Source organism: Dendropsophus ebraccatus, chromosome 11 (assembly GCF_027789765.1).
Source record: "Dendropsophus ebraccatus isolate aDenEbr1 chromosome 11, aDenEbr1.pat, whole genome shotgun sequence".
NCBI lineage: Eukaryota > Metazoa > Chordata > Amphibia > Anura > Hylidae > Dendropsophus > Dendropsophus ebraccatus.
This window is the reverse complement of record NC_091464.1, coordinates 85,353,941-85,371,028: the sequence shown is the minus strand read 5'-3', so window position 1 is coordinate 85,371,028 and position 17,088 is coordinate 85,353,941. Positions and strand designations below refer to the sequence as shown.

At 41.5% G+C, this 17,088-nt stretch overlaps 1 protein-coding gene across 5 annotated transcripts in view; it reads left to right on the top strand.

Annotated features, from left to right (window-relative positions):
* Nucleotides 1–17,088, top strand: part of ST3GAL6 (ST3 beta-galactoside alpha-2,3-sialyltransferase 6) — a 156,208-nt gene that overhangs the window by 78,688 nt on the left and 60,432 nt on the right. For 3 of the 5 annotated variants that reach the window (XM_069945573.1, XM_069945569.1, XM_069945571.1), the window contains exons 3-4: nucleotides 8,487–8,586; nucleotides 12,286–12,360. In XM_069945573.1, the coding sequence (XP_069801674.1) occupies nucleotides 8,487–8,586; nucleotides 12,286–12,360 (175 nt within the window). The remainder of the gene's footprint in view (nucleotides 1–8,486; nucleotides 8,587–12,285; nucleotides 12,361–17,088) is intronic. The other 2 variants (XM_069945574.1, XM_069945572.1) reach the window with 1 other exon arrangement.

Below are 17,088 nucleotides of genomic sequence, written 5' to 3'. Positions count from 1 at the left end.
TTAAATTAATGTTCGAAAACAATTAAATAAAAATATTATAAGGTGAACTGTGTGAAATTCTCCAATGCAGACTGGTCCTATGTTGTGTTTACAGCTGAGCTGCTCTTTTATAGTAGCTGGGAGTAGGACAATGCAGAGGAAATCCGCCTTCCTCTCCGCTGACCAGGCCTTTTGTGCTGTCATTACTGGAAATTACTGGAAATTACTGTTGGGATTGCTATGGGAAACACCAGGGATTTCTTTGCTCTCCGTTTCCTTATAGGACAGGGGTAGGGAACCTTGGCTCTCCAGCTGTTGCAAACTACAACTCCCATCATGCCTGGACAGCCAACGGCTGTCCAGGCATGCTGGGAGTTGTAGTTTTGCAACAGCTGGAGAGCCAACGTTCCCTAACACTGTTGTAGGAGAATAGGTTATAGACCTATATTGAATCACCATAGGCCATCCACTTTGTATTAGAAGAGGGATAAGATGAAGTGACCCGGCTATGTTCGTTAGTTATTCTAATTGTAGATTATGGGTATTTTGGAAATGTTGCCCGGCTCTACGTCCCATAAACAGTAATAGAGAGTCCCGTATGTGCAGTGTATGCCTAGTATAGAGTAAAAATAACACTAGCACTTGCACCTGTCTCTGTAGCTGATGCAATAACCGGGCACTATCTGTGTGTATCATGGGCAGGTCCACCGTGGGGAACAGAATAACGTGTGATGACCGATACAATTCTGTCTTTTACGAGTATAGACAGGATGGTCACCAGCTCAGTAAGTTATTGACAGCTGGTGTGAAAGAGAACAGCAAAACGTCCAGATGAGAGGACCTGCGGGCTACTTCGCACGCCAGCACTGGGCAAGGTATATGGCATATACTGTAGAAACCTCCTTTAGCTGTGTACTTCTGTACCCTGTGTTCATTGTGAGACTGACTATAGTAGCTGCGGCTGTGTATAGTGTGGGGTAAGGTACGTGGTTCCCATGACTGCACAGCAGAGTACTGTGTGTGTAACGGTTCCCAGAGCAGGGTCCTGGCACAAGAATCTGTGTAAGTCTTGGAAGAAACCTATTAAACTTAGATTAGGGGCCCTCTGCCATTTCATGGCTGTTATGATTACGGATTACTGATATTATGGAACTCCGGATGGAATCCCAGAGTTTTCTACAGAATTTTTAGAAAATATTTCTTAAGTGTTTCTGTAGAACTTTATATTTATCACTGGATTGCTACACTACCAGTGCTAATTTTAGCGATCATGCTAGTAATTTTTTTATTTATTTATCTTTTTGCGTTTTTTTTCTTTTTTTTTTTTGTCTGTTTGCAGCCAGCCATGTAAGCCTGGACCTTTTTACTCTGGGACTTCCCATGATCATGGTTTTTGTTATAAAAACATGGCACTAGATGTTGCTGTTGTTACTGGAAGAGAAATTTAGATTAAAGGGGTATTCCACTCAAACTACACCTTCAATATCTTGCTGCCTTTGGGGAGAACTAAACAAACAGACCATTCTGCACTCCCTGGTGTCCTCCTGCGACATCTTCAGGTCCCATCTTCGCTTCTAATGCTGCGTTTACACGGAACGATTATCGCTCGAAATTGCGCGATAACGATTGAATTCGAACGATAATCGTACGTGTAAACGCAGCGACTGATCAAGCGACGAGCGAGAAATCGTTCATTTTGATCTTACAACATGTTTTTAAATCGTCCGTCGTTCTCCAAAAATCCGCAGATCGTTCCGTGTAAACAGTCGTTCCATGATTTAACCTATGTGCGAGATAGGCTTAAGCGATCGCAAAATGATTTTTCCGTACGATATATCGTTCCGTCTAAACGCTGATCGTTATAAAAAAAGATTGTTACTTCGAAATCGTTAATCGTACGATCGGGCGAGTTATCGCTCCGTGTAAGAATGACTCATTTTAGCGGTGACAGCTGCTCAACTAATCACTGACTGAGATGGGACAGTGCTGCTACCAGTGATTAGCTGAGCAGCTGTCACTGCAGAGACAAGTCTGTCTGAGAAGTGGAGACGGGATGATTTATCTGGCACCTGAAGATGACGCAGGAGGACACCAGGGGAATGCAGAATGGTAATGGTGCGTTTACACAGACAGATTTATCTGACAGATTTCTAAAGCCAAAACCAGGAACAGACTATAAACAGGGAACAGGTCATGAAGGAAAGAATGATTTCTGCTCTTTTCAGATCCATTCCTGGCTTTGGCTTCAGGAATCTGTTAGATAAATCTGTCTGTGTAAATGCACCATAAGAATTTTTTGTTATGTTCTCCCCAAGGGCAGCACCATATTAAAAGTTTAGTTTGAGTGGAATAGTCTTTAGTCTTGTAGCAGTCACTTTTGGGGTATATTCACACGAACGAGAATCTCGCTGCGAGCCCGGCAGGTCCTGGCAGTTCCCATACACTACATACTTGCTGCGGTCTAAACGACCGCAGCGAGTATGTAATTATACCGCCCTTAACCCCTTCTGCTCCCGGCCGGCCTGTAAGCATACTTTACCTGTCCTTGCTGCACGGGGTCCCGGCGTCCTGCTCTCCCGTCCGGCCAATCAGTGGCTGCGGCTGGGCAACACACTAATTGGCCGGACGGGAGAGCAGGACGCCGGGACCCCGTGCAGCAAGGACAGGTAAAGTATGCTTACAGCGGGGGAGCCGGCCGGGAGCAGAAGGGGTTAAGGGCGGCAGAATTACATACTCGCTGTGGTCGTTTAGACCGCAGCAAGTATGTAGTGTATGGGAACTGCCAGGACCTGCCGGGCTCGCAGCGAGAATCTCGCTGCGAGCCCGTTCGTGTGAATATACCCTTAGGCCCCCTTCACACGTCCTATCCTATCAGGAAATCCGGACGGTTTTCCGGACCCATAGACTTTAATTAGTCACGGACTAATTAAATCCGGAAAGATCCGGATTTTAAAGGACATGTACTATTTTTGTCCGGAATTCCGGCCCGGACACCCCCGTAGAAGTCTATGGGAGCGCCGGAATCACAGGCATTTTCAGGAAAGTGCCCACGATTCCGGATCGGTTGAGAGCTCCACCGGCGACCAAACTACCAACCAACCCTCCCCCCCCCCCGGACCTCACCACAGGACCTCACCACAGGACACCCTGCTGCTGCCGCCGGCGCAAAACCCCCCCCCCCCCCCCCCCACACACCCCGGACCTGAGCGCCTGCTACATATCCAGCCATTTTCCTCTGAGGTGCCGGCTTTCACACAGGTCCCGCAGTGTAATCCTTCGTTCTCTGCTGCCGATTAATCTCCCCTCTCCATAGGTTAGACAGGGCTTGACTGATTTAAAAGAGTGGAAATTTCCTGATAATGAGCAGTGAATGAGAGAGAGGAGGGAGGGGGGGACCTGGGGAAAGTCTTTTTGAATGCAGATAATGGCATATTTGCCTAATAAACCCAATTACAAAGTTTCTTAAAATCGCCTGGACTATTGATTTCTGCAAAAAATAAAAATAAAATAAACAGTGACACTTTAAGAGGGTAAAGTTATTTTTAATCAAATTAATAATTTAAAAATGTGTTAGGCCTTGCACATGATCCTAAAATATGGTCCACATACTGTCCATAATGGCATATGACTGTAGATTCCATGGTTAGTGCATTTGCCCTGAGACTGGACACCTGAAGCAGATGTTGGCTCTGGCTAGTAGAGGTAGGACCTCACCTTCATCATGACCTTAAAGTCTACAAACCCAATCTCACGGTGACGAATTCAAGAACATTGTCTCACAAAAGAAGTGAATGTGTAGCCCACAGGTTCACTGTACACATACACATTGATGCCAGGCTGCTGACAAAGCCCATAATTGCTCACCTGGTATGAACCCAGTTTACACAAGGTGGCGAATATCTCGTGTATAGATTTCTATTGTACTTTTCGATTACCTTGTTTACATTGTTTGCCTGCACACAGGATATAGCGATTGACTAATTTTGTTTGTGTACTGTATAAATATCATCTCTCCTAGACCAGACTGGACAGATTCCAGTAGGCCAGGTAGCTAATTGTGTGCTTTGATTTGGGTTTCCATTAAAGGGCTACTCCGGCGAAGATCTTTTTTTCTTTCATAAGTTATATAGATTTGTAATTTACTTTTATTTAAAAATCTTGTGTCTTCCCATACTTATCAGCCGCTGTATGTCCTGCAGGAAGTGGTGTATTCTTTCTAGTCTGACACAGTGCTCTCTGCTGCCACCTCTGTCCATGTCAGGAACTGTCCAGAGCAGGAGCAAGTTCTCATAGAATGTCAGACTTCAGAGAATATACCACTTCCTTCAGGACATACAGCAGCTGATAACTATTGAAAGTCGCATCTACCTAAAAATGGTAGCGATTAAAACAAATAGCAAGCCCTCTCGCGGTTCTATAGACTCTCGGTGCGGTACAGCAAGTACTGTAGATATGTGAGATATACGGGACATACATCTCAGCCTCCTGTGCTCTGATTTGCACTGGTCTTTTTTTTTTTTTTTCCCTGCCAAACACTTGCCTCTTTATTCCACCCAGGAATGAAGGTTTATTGCCGTATTAACAACAGCTGCATGCACCTATGCTGACTACTCCCATTTCCTTCCAAAAATGACTAGTCTTAGCATGAACAGCTTGTGCAGTGTTCTGTTACAGGAGTCCGCAGCCGCTGCAGGAGGAGAAAGTACTGGGTGGAATCTTAGTTATTCACCATGGTGCTAGCCACGTCATATGTGTTTCAATACAAGCCAGTGTTTTTGCAGAGCAGCTACCTCAAATCTTCATGTTTGTGTAGTAGTGGATACCTGTAGCAGCCTTAATCCATCCAGAGGGGGGGTCATTCACACCCTTTTCTCCATGTTTCCTTTGAAGTGTTGAAAGAGGTTGGGTTTGGTTTTTCTTGGTTTCTGCTGCAGACAGGAGAACCTGCTAGTTTTTGAAACGTGTATCAGCTTTTTACAGTGGACTTTTCTATTGGATCCGGTACCAAATAGCTGCAAATCAACAGCTAAATGCCCATGAGGTATATTTTTGACAACCTTAAAGGGGTTGTTGACAAAAAATTTTCCCCAGATCAACTAGTGACAAAGTGCCAGAGATTTGTTATTTACTTCCATTAAAAAAAACTTCTATTAAAGTCTTCCAGTACTTATCAGCTGCTGTGTGTTCTTCAGAAAGTGGTGTATTCTTTCCAGTCTGGAGAGCAGTAGAGGTTTTCTATGAGAATTTACTTCTGCTCTGCACAGTTCCTGACATGGAGAGCACTAGAGAGTAGAGAGCACTGTAGACTGGAGAGAATACACCACTTCCTGCAGGACATACAGCAGCAGTACTGGAAGACTTAAGATTTTAAGAATAGAAGTAAATTACATGTCTCTGGCTTTTTCTGGTACCTGTTGATTTGAAGTTTTTTTGTTTTTTTTTTTGCGTCAAACAACCCCTTTAAAGCGCTACCGTCACTTGAAAAACTTTTGACATTCACACACAAATGTTAATAATGTTGCTGATACGGGTTCTAGGTGTTCAGACCCCTGCCGATTGTTAGACAAGAAGTGGGATATGTTTGTCTCCCGTCCTTGCTCTTCTTCCCAGGAGATGGATTGTATAGTACGTCTATGGAGCCTGACTCCCAAAGGACTCAGCTGGGAGAAGCTCGTGGCTATTAGACAGTCACTGGGGTCAAACACCCACACCCCCATCAATAAAGAAAAAAAATAGCTGTGCAAAATGAGAAACTAACAAATCAATCTGTTCATTCTAAAACGTACAGGTTCTCTTCTGTCACACGTAGCATAAATAGTGCAGGATTTCTTTGCATAAGATTCACATTTACAGGAAAAGTAGATAACATTTCAAGTCAGTAAGGAAATCTGCACCACAGATCAGTTTCAGGTCTGCAGGATGTGAGGTTTGCAGCAGAAATGCTGCATATACCCATCAGACACGCCAAGTGTAATTTTAAACAAAATTTTAACTGAAAGTGACCAAAAATCATATTAAAGTGTCTAAAAAAAATTACTCTTGACAAAAGTGAAAAGTTTTGATCAGTCAGCGTCTCACCACCGATCAGCAGAATGAACAGGGAGCATACTTGAAGGGAATCTGTCGGGTCCCTGCCAGGTACAGAGATGCAGATACTGGCACATAGCTGTGTCACTTCTGCTTACGAAGAAAAATGCAATTTTATAACTTTGCAAATGGCCATCAGAAAAGGCAAAAGCATCACTTGTGTTATCTCCCTATCAGCTTTATCTGACAGATCACTGAAGCCAAAGCCAGGAATGGATCTGTGTCTGCAGTCTTGTACCTGGTACGGACCCGACAGATGCCCTTTCACTTCCCTGCTGTCATCTCCATGCACTGGCTCCATATACTAGAACTGACCTAGGTGGAGGTCACCCTGAGCTAGGAAGTCAAATGTGCTATTGTGGTCTTCTCCCGGTTGGTGGGGTCTCAGCAGTACGACCCTGACAGTTTAAAGCTTTTAACGTGTTCCTGTAACATGTCAAACTGTTATTACTGTTCTCATAAGAATAAAGTGATAAAGTGCCCCCATATCTTTAAAAAAAATAATAATAAATTGAACTTGTCCTGCTGACATGCCAAAAGTTTTCATTATTTGGTATCTGAACTTTTTCCTGGATCCAAGAGTGCATTAACACTCAATGGATCCCAAACTGCAGATCCCAGCTCCTGTAGGTCCCACCTAGCCAATCAGCTGGACCTATGGGGACCAGGAGCCTAATATACAGCCAGAGCGTGGACCAGGTAAAGTACTCTCCGGGTGGTCGCAGGTCAAGGGGGCCGGCATCTGCTGTGGATCCATTGTCACAGGTTGGCCAGTGTCAGAGAAGATCATCTTTCTGCAAAATTCGGATGCTGGCCAGGAACAGACTAATAACAGAGAACAGGTCATAAAAGAGAGACTGAGATTTGTCCTCTTTTCAAATCCATTCCTGGCTTTGGCTTCAGTGATCTGTCAGATAAAGCTGCTTGTGTAAACGCACTATTAGAGCTTCTTTCCCCAACCCCCTGTGATCTAACAAACAATCAATAGGGGACTGATAAAAACATATGACATCTCTAGGACACATCAATTTTTAGCAGGACAGTGTCCAAATTTTGCCTGGAAATCCACACTTGCACATGGCCGTACTGAGACGTGCATGGAAATATTTAGACAATGCCGTACAAAGATAGTAACTATAAATAGCTGTATTATAATATAGATAAAGTACGGTCAGTCAACACAGAGGATAATTAATAGTTGCTGCACCATATCTGAAGCTTTCCTTCTGGTGACTTTGACGTGATATGCTGGGAGTTATGTTAGGTGATATATCATTATATACATACAGTCTATTAGGTCATATGTATATATATATATAATATGTATTGGCATCTTGATAACATTTCCCTCCGCTCTTGAGGTCTCATACCATCGGCCTGTTACTCCATGTTTTCTGGGTGTGGATTACATTGACACACAGAATTGTTGCTTGATTTGCTTGCATTATGTCAGATAGCTCATTGTAATGTATGAATAGGAAAGCTTAGTCTGCGAGTCCTATGTTATAGAGGTGTCATTGTGCCTGTATAGGAAATATCCAGCGTGCGGCGTATTATAAGCAGTCCTCTTATTGTCAGGCTTGTGTGTTATACCTATACGGTGCTGGGCTATTAGATGTCATACAAACTCTACATATCCATTTGTTTACATGAAGCTGTCATTGTGCTGTGGGGGACAAGGGGTTATTATATCAATGGTAATCATGTGACCTTACATGAAAAAGAACATCTGACCTAAACTGTTTGGCCAGCTCTGTATGTCATCAGTGGGGGGAAAGAACAAGGCCGACCTTCATGCTCCTATCTGATTATCAAAGCACCGTACGGTCAGGTAATCCACCTATTTGCATCTCTAGATCCAAACCTGTTTATGATTGATGCTGAGGGCTTCAGATAACACCCTGAACCTAAACTTATGATTTATGTACGGTTTTCCAGAAAGAACCCTAAGGAACACTCGGACTTTGACCGATCAGAAATGTTTGGCATGTCTCATAATTTTAGTTTTTTTTTTTTTTTTTTTAAAAGACAGGAACACTTTAAATATGTCACAAATACTTTCTATATGCCCCCCGACAGAGAATATATGATGATTACTGTCATGTTATGTAAGCGGTTCTTTATGATATAGATTATTAGGTCTAATAGGTTCCCCAGTCTGCTCACCATGGCTTATTTTTCTCTTACTAAAAACCTGTTGAACCGTATGGTTTATTATATGGCTTAGATCCCTGTGTAATGATATAGACTCCCATCCTATTGGGCACAGTGTTGTGGAGAATCTGGCTGTGGCTCCAGTATAGCAATCCGATCAGGGCCAGGATATATCTGCAGATTTTCTATTGACTGTGATGTACTGTAATATCAGAGGAATTTGTCATTTATTATGTCTAACAGAATCGCTCTTGTTTTGCTTTTAGGTTTTTTAGTCATGAGAAAGTTCCTCTTTGTTGGAATAGTATTTGCGGCTTTGCTCCATTTCATGCTCCATATATTTGTCCAAAAGAAAACCATCTCAACGTAAGTGGTGTTTTGTTTTGTTTTTGTACTTTTTTATGAGTTGACCAATAATGTGTATTTTATACTTCACTGAAATATATGTAAAGTTTATGCAAACGTTAGTCATCTTTGGTGTTTTTCCGGTATTCTTCATAATATACATTCCTAATGTAGGGGCCCCAGTTATTTAATCAGGGGAATTCTCATGTTATCCCCTATCCTATGGATGTGATGAAGGTAATAACAAGCTGATTGGGGGGGGGGTTCTTTTTTTTTTTTTTTTTTTTTTTTTTAAATACTAAAATCTCTGATCCCAGAAGTTGCAGCAGCAGCGCCACTATGTAATTTATAGAGTGGTTCATGCTATACCTGTCTGGGTTTGTTTCAGGCCTATTTTATTTATTTTTTGATGACCCTGACATCTAATAGAAAATCACTTTGTAACTGCAAATTCCGGACACAGAAGCATTGCACACAGCAGCCCTCTAGTCTCCACCCCCTTCAACACAGTCCAAAGCCATCAGTACATTCACTTTAGGTTTTGCCGGCACTACGAAGCAGGTGCCACAGTCCCTTCTTTGAACCACGGCCTGGTTCCCATGCATGGCGCCGGTCTATCACAGAGTACCGGCTTAGACTGAAACACTGGAGGCGGGCCGGCCTGCCCCAAGTGGGAGGAAACCCTCGCCCGTCTATGATACGGCTTCATTGATTCTTATGGAGACGCATGATAGAGGGGCGAGGGTTTCCTCCCACTTGCGTCAGGACGGCCCGCCTCCAGTGCTTCAGCCCGAGCCGGCTTACCCACACTGGCACTGTTCTATTCATGTGCAAAAGTTAACGCAAATTTACTGATGGTACATTCGCTTTAAGGTTTAGGCATGTGTGAACCAGCCCTTAGATAAATCAACCTCTTATACTGCTTTGCTGTATTCTGGTTGCTGCATTTTGGTTTTTGTTTTTTTTATTGCAATACCAGATGTTGCACACCTGCTCACTTTCTTGGACATGATACAGGGTTTTTTTTCTTCTTTTTTTGTGTGGTTTCATTAGAGAGGACCACAAGACAGGATTTTTAGATATGAATCAGTGGTTCTAAAGAAGCCTTTTATTAAAGAGGTTATACAGGCTTACAAAAACCATGACCGCTTTCTTCCAGTAACAGCACCTCTCATAGGCTGGGTCCACACTAGGTTTTTGCAATCCGTTTTTTTTTTCCATCAGTTTTTTTTACCGTACACAAAAACATAGCTGACCTTTTGTGAACATTACAAAAAAGATGTGTTTTTTTTTTATTTTTATGGAAAAATGGATTAAAACGGATGCACGCAAATGCATCCATTATTTCCATCAGTTTTTCATCTGTTTTTTTTGCAAAAACGGATGAAATAAAAGGATTGCAAGACCGTAGTGTGGACCCAGCCTTATTCTTAGTTTGTTTGGTTTTAGAGTTCCGTTCCATTGATGAAGTGAATGGAGCTGAACTGTAATACCACACACACAACCTGGGGTGGCACGGTTTTTGAAAGAAAAAAGTTGTTAAAAACCTGGATAACCCCTTTAAACAGCAGTGTTGTCCCAAAGTTTTTCTTTTTTTTAGTTAACATGTTATCTTACATATTTGAACAAAATTTCTATTTAGAGCAAAATTATATCTTAAACTGCATTTTTTTCCTTATGGTTTCTATAGCACTACTTAAATGTCCTACTGTTCACAGCCAGGCTTAAAGTGACAAACCAAGCGAATAATTTTCTTTGTACGTCATGTATGTAAAAATCTCTTCTTGGTTTTTGAGCTTTCTTGCCAAAGGTCAAGGACAAGTGGATAGCGGCCGTTCTTGGGTTAGCTAAGCATTCAGCGCATTGCATAGCAACATTCATTACGTCTACTTGAACATGTAGGGTCATCTAAGTGCTTTTGGCTTCTGCTTCGCTTTTTTTTTTTTTTTTTTTACAAAAACCTTTTGGAAACCAAAAATAAAGGGAACCGAGCCAGTGACCAGAAGAGGCATAGACAAGTGTTAGTGTTTCCTTTGCATAAGCATTATATTTGCACAATAAGATGAAATTTAGTGTTTTATAACTTAGTTTTTTTTAATGTCAGCATAAAATAATAATCATCTGTGGTTATTTTATATACTGTATGTGCTCTGTGTTTATGGAACTGCTTACAGATTGTTCATTGCTGCTAAAATATCACATAGGTAATAACATGGACTTGGTTTAAACTTCAACATAAAAAAAAATAAACTTTTGTGACCTATGAGGGCACCACGATTGCTGCCCTTTACGCTTGTTATTTCATTTATCTTTGCAATTGCTCTGATGAAGTGTAATGTTTGCAATATAGCTCTATTGTACTTATATTTGCAGAAGACAAAAACTAAAGAGAGGAGCCCAAAAAAAGAAGTTGTTGTCTCCATAGGGATGCCTGCCTTGGATAAAGAGATTGTAAAGCAGCCGGTAGCTGTTTGACAGCGATGACACTAGATAGCTTTTTAGTTTTTTTTATCCATTAATATACATGTAGATTTTTTTTACATACATGCTTAAAATGACACTGTCACCCCCTTTGTGCATTCTGACATCTCTACACAGGTGTAAAGGGTAAATTTAGCGTTTTTCATACCTTATTTTATATCATACGTCATGGTGCTTGTTCAAGTAAAAAGTCATCTTTTATCAACTGCAGATTGTGTTAAGTGGGTGTGGCCTCGCGGCATTAGCGCCACTTAGCCCCGCCCACGACACCACCGTTGCCCCCCGCCCCCTCACCAACCATTGGAACAGGCTGGCCTAAAGGTCTAGGAGGCGTTGTGGGCGGGGCTATGTGGCGCTACTACAACGAGGCCACGCCCACTTAGCACAATCTGCAGTTGATAAAAGATCACTTTTTACCTAAACAAGCACCATGACGTATGATATAAAATAAGGTATGAAAACCGCTAAATTTACCCATTACCCCTGTGTAGAGATGTCAGAATGCACAAAAGGGGGTGACAGTGTCACTTTAAAAGACCTTCGAAAGACATTTTAACTTTTTTTTTCTCTGATTTAATATCAGTTCTAAGGGGGACTACAGCCCCATAACACTCAGTGCAGAGCTAATCCCGGTCTGCTAGGACTCGGTGGCTCTTTGAGATACCTGGTAATAACCTGAACACCTGGATGGGGGACTAGAAGCTTAATGGCTGAACTGTGTACCCACCACTGATCGAGCACTGTGTATACAGCAATCAGGAAGACAGAGGTAGTATGTACTGTCTTGGCCTTATAGTTATCTCTCACCTATTGCAGCTGTGCAGGCATGTGTAAACCGGAGGAAAATTTAAAGAAGTTCAGTAATCCTCAAATGGTTAAAGGGGTTTTCCTGGAATTGATGGCCTATCACTGGTATGTTTGGCCATGTGGACCCCCCAAGTCAGCAGTGTATATATGAAATATTTATCCCAGTACATCACATGTGAACCATCTCACCATATCTCAGATTTTGGGTCAGTAAGTGTAGTAATAAAAGATAAAGCAAATTAAACACTGCTTGGGTATGAGGCATGATAAAAGACCTAAGTGATTGGACACTATACCTTTCCATCTCCTGTAATGTCGGTCCAGAGCCGTAATCATCCATGTATCTGTGATAAATATTTGTGAATACGTATTACAGAAACCTGTGTTTTCCTTTTCTCAATTCTGTCATTTGTGAAATTTCTATACGGGCAGGTCCATTGTGTCTCTTCGAGAACATTTCACCACACTCAAACCATCGACCGCCGAATCTGTGAGATATTCATTAAGGTATATTGATTGAGACTCCTCCAAATGCTCTCATAATCAGAAAACCCCTTTCTCTTCTATCCTTCGTAATGTTCACCTGCATTCTTTATTTGCCTTTTCACCTATGGTAATACACAACCCTTTTTTCCTTCTAATTAATTTATTTTATAGACTCCTTTTTTTTTCTTTAACAAACTTGGGCCCATGTCACCTATGCATTGTCAGTTTAATTTTCCATATAAACAAAAACGATGGTGTGCCAAAGCTGTCACAACAGATGCCAATGGCGCCCCTATGGACCCCATTGACTTTTTAATGAGGTCCACTGGGTTTTCTTGCTTTGATGGGAAGAATAACATTCTGTGATTCATAATTTTTCCAATTAAATATGATAAACTCTGAAAGGAGCCTCAACCCCGATGTGATATTAGCGATTGCCCCATTTGAGTATCTTTACATTAGTATTCGTACACCATGTCCAGGAGTAGAATTTTACACAGACTTAAATGAGTTTCTAAACGAAGACCACTAAATGAGACCAAAATACAGAAATATTTTTTGGGTCATAAGTTCGTTAAAAAAAAGTATGAAAAATCTTATAAATCAATGTTGTGAATATTTTTTATTCATTATTACCCCTCATAGGTTAAGTTTTATGCTAGGTTCATACGCGGTAATAAAAAGCTAAATACAGCTGTAATTTAAAAATAAAATAAAATTGTGAACAGATGGGGGGAAAAATGGCTGTATCAGTTATGGCCTTTATTCTATATGGTGTCTGCAACTTTCCATTGACCTCAATGGATCACAGTAAACATTTAGAATACGTCTGTACTCGAAACTCAAAATTACAGACTTAGGCCAGGTTCAAACAGCGTGAAACACCGGCCGTTCTGTGCCCCAGCCGGTGTTAGTGAAGATCATCTTTACTCTCCATTGTGTATACTGACATGTCTGTGCGGCCACTATTCAATGAATAGCGGCCGCACAAAACTGACATGTCAGTTTTTTGTGTGGCCGATTGGAATCCCGGGTGGGTATATACTATGTGTATACACTCTGGGATTCCATTTATTTAAATACAACATATGTTTTGCATAAATCACGACCATTGTTGCAAATTGCAACAACGCCTGTGATTTATGCAAATATACGTTGTGTGAACATGGCCTAATTTTTGTTTTATTTTACAGCATGTGAACATAACCTTAAAGAGCATACAGTATACAGATATGTTCAGAACATTTCTACTGCTGCTGTGCACCTAAAGTCTCAACATTTAATATGGCCTTCAATAACTGTTAGCTGAACATTTCTGTGTTCTTTATGTGGAGCGGTAAGCCACAGCCAGACCTCTCTGGTGTTGGGTTACCTCTCCAAGAACAAAGGGGGTTGGGCATTGAAAGTAATGCTTCACCCCTATGTCCACTGACATCAGCTGTCAGTGGGGTTACGGGAGGCCCCCATATACCTTATACTGGAGGCTGAACCAGGTTCAGCCTTCATCAGTATATACTGTACACAAAATCAATGGTTGCACATTATAGCCAGTAAATGTTACAGTCTCTATAAAACAGACATAATTACTAAGCTTTTTCTCCTACCTCAACTTTTGATTTACTAATCTATTGCCATTCCATGTGGAAATCCTCTCCTCCTGTTATGTATTCTGATCAATATTGATTTATATACCTTGAAATCACCTTGTATACTGAATGCCAAAAATTTGCATGTTGCTACTCAAGAGCTTTAATTTGTAATAAACTTTCAAATTTCCTTTGCAGATTACGACATTAGAACATCACATACATAGCCAATAACTTGCTCATTTAATGAACCCAATGACTTTAATTTGATGGGAAATTTTAAATAATTATACGTTTTGATGATTGTCACTGTATATCTAGGGCTACGCAGGTATTCCTAGTCGTGCAACCCAGAACCATTGTGTCACGCTGCCTGTTGTAGGTCTCAGCCTCTCATTAAAGTGAATGGGGTCATGGTTTGACTCACCAGGTACTGTGACTGTGCAGTTAAACCAAAAAAATCTATTAAAGGAGAAGTCTCTTTTTAATTAGCAAGTGCTGGGGAAGGGGAGGATAAAAGAAATATGTTCTTACCTCCCCCGCTGCTCCTGTCCCTGGTTTCCAGCTGGTTTCCTGGTCTGAGTGGGGACCAAATTTGTGACGTGTCAGGTTCACTTAGCCAGTCAGCGGCCGAGGCGGGACCCCACTATGGCCACTGACTGGCTGAGCAGACCTCACACATCACAGTCCCTGCTCAGTCCAGGAGATGTGGTTTGCGACCACCAGTGCTGGAGCGGGGAGTTAAGAACATGTTGTTAGTTTGTTATCCTTCCTCTCTCCAGCACTTGCTAAAAGAAATGGGTCTGGCCAGACTCCTCTTTTAAAGATGTATTCTTTAAAGGTGTGGGGTTGCAGTCATGGCCACCTTTTTGTTTATAACGCAACCCAATTCACTTAAATGGTAGGCATGGAAGACAGGTTGGCGCGGTGATTCCCAGTGGCACAAACAGAAATCGCTGTGTAGCCCAAGCTTGATGAAAATTGGAATGGAGAGTGGTTGATATTGTTTAATGAAAAGCTAAATTCATCGGCGTCACTTTTGAACACAATGACCACCCATGAATATTTAGAAATATAGTATTTTTAAAAAATTGGGGGACAGACGTGTTAAAATAGTTACACAGTTACTACAGTTCACGTTCTGTTCTTCATCTCACTTGATGCTGGTATGACCTCTTAAGACAATGGGGAAGATTTATCACACATGGTGTAAAGTGAGATTGGCTCAGTTGCCCCAAGCAACCAATCAGATTCCACCTTTCATTTTCCAAAGAGTCTGTGGAATTAAAGGTGGAATCTGATTGGTTGCTAGGGGCAACTGAGCCAGTTTCACTTTACACCATGTTTGACAAATCTTACATAATATCTTTCTGAATGGTTTATGAAGGCACCTGGACATCATTGACTTACCCCTCTAAGAATTGCGCTATTTACGTCCTGCCTTGGCCGCACAGTTATCAAACTGTGTAATAGACTTCATAAGCGAACGCCAACCTAACAGATCAGTGTTTGCTTACACGGCTGGTCAGGCCACCTACTATGGCCTTAAAAGTATTCTGAAACCCTTTGTAGCCCGGCTACAAAGTAGTAGTAATGAGTGAACTTATTGAACGTATGGGTTCATCTGAATCCAAACTCTTAGTATTTGACTCCCGGTGGCTGCAGAAGTTGGATTCAGCTCTTGGGATTCCTGGAAAAGATGGTCAAATGCTTAGTGTTTAGGTTCGGATGAAACCGAACATTCAATGCGCTTGTTCATTGCTACTTATAAGTACTCTGAGGGATGCATGTCACATTTTAAAGGAATATAGTTATGCAGGAAACTCTCTTCTCAGAGGACCTTTCTAAAAACTTATTTCAAGGCTTTGATTCTATCTGCACCTTTTTAACTTTCGGTTCTTACTAAGTAGTGGTTGTTTTTTAGCTTAAAGACAATTTTAATCTTGTTAACCTTTTAATATACGAACTCTCCTGGCTTTCCTCAAGTTTATCCACCATGATGAGTGTGTTCCACTTGCACACCACCTCTACCTCTCACCCACATATGTGTGACTTACCTCAGGGCTCTTTTCTTGGACCCTCTATTTATACCTGGTGTTCGTCTTGAACCCTCTTTTTCTCTGTTTATACCTGGTGTTCGTCTTGAACCCTCTTTTTCTCCATTTATACCTGGTGGTCGTCTTGAACCCTCTTTTTCTCCATTTATACCTGGTTGTCGTCTTGAACCCTTTTTTTCTCCATTTATACCTGGTGGTCGTCTTGAACCCTCTTTTTTTCCATTTATACCTGGTGGTCGTCTTGAACCCTCTTTTTCTCCATTTATACCTGGTGGTCGTCTTGAACCCTCTTTTTTTCCATTTATACCTGGTGGTCGTCTTGAACCCTCTTTTTCTCCATTTATACCTGGTGGTCATCTTGAACCCTCTTTTTCTCCATTTATACCTGGTGGTCGTCTTGAACCCTCTTTTTCTCCATTTATACCTGGTGGTTGTCTTGAACCCTCTTTTTCTCCATTTATACCTGGTGTCGGTCAGTTACCTCTTATAACATGTATAAGATTTAAGTGTTATATATGTTTCAGTCTGTGTTGTGATGGGTAAAATTGACGGGTGTTCTATTTTTTTGCATATAAAAAAAAATTATCTGTGTGTTAGCATATCCCCTCAGAAAACTCCGAAGAAGTTTGTTTTGGAATAGTGGAGGTTGTTCAGGGTTAGAAAAGTGGGTCAACTTTAAGGAGACTCTGTACCGGCATGTAGCCACCCCCAAACCGCTGGTACAACGCCGCTCCTCGGGCAGTGTGTGGTTCGGGAGTCAGCCACTCTTCCGGTGTTGGTACTTTGAAGGAAAACTACTGCTGCAGCGTGGCCATGTGGGGAGTCAATGTGGCATGGCCTAGAGTATCTGTGTATATACCACCAAAGAATACTTCCTTCACATGGAAGAGATATTTGAGCCCACTACAGATAAATTAATCATTAATAAAGTTTATTTGAAGCAATTAATATAAACAGACATGATTTTTAAAAAAAACTCAATAACATAATATTAACATACAAGGAGGAGGACTACAAAGGACCGACAATACAAACACAAGGAAAGGGGAAGCCGCACGGTTCATGTATGAAATAGTTGGAAAAAGACTAAAACATGTTTTGGCCAG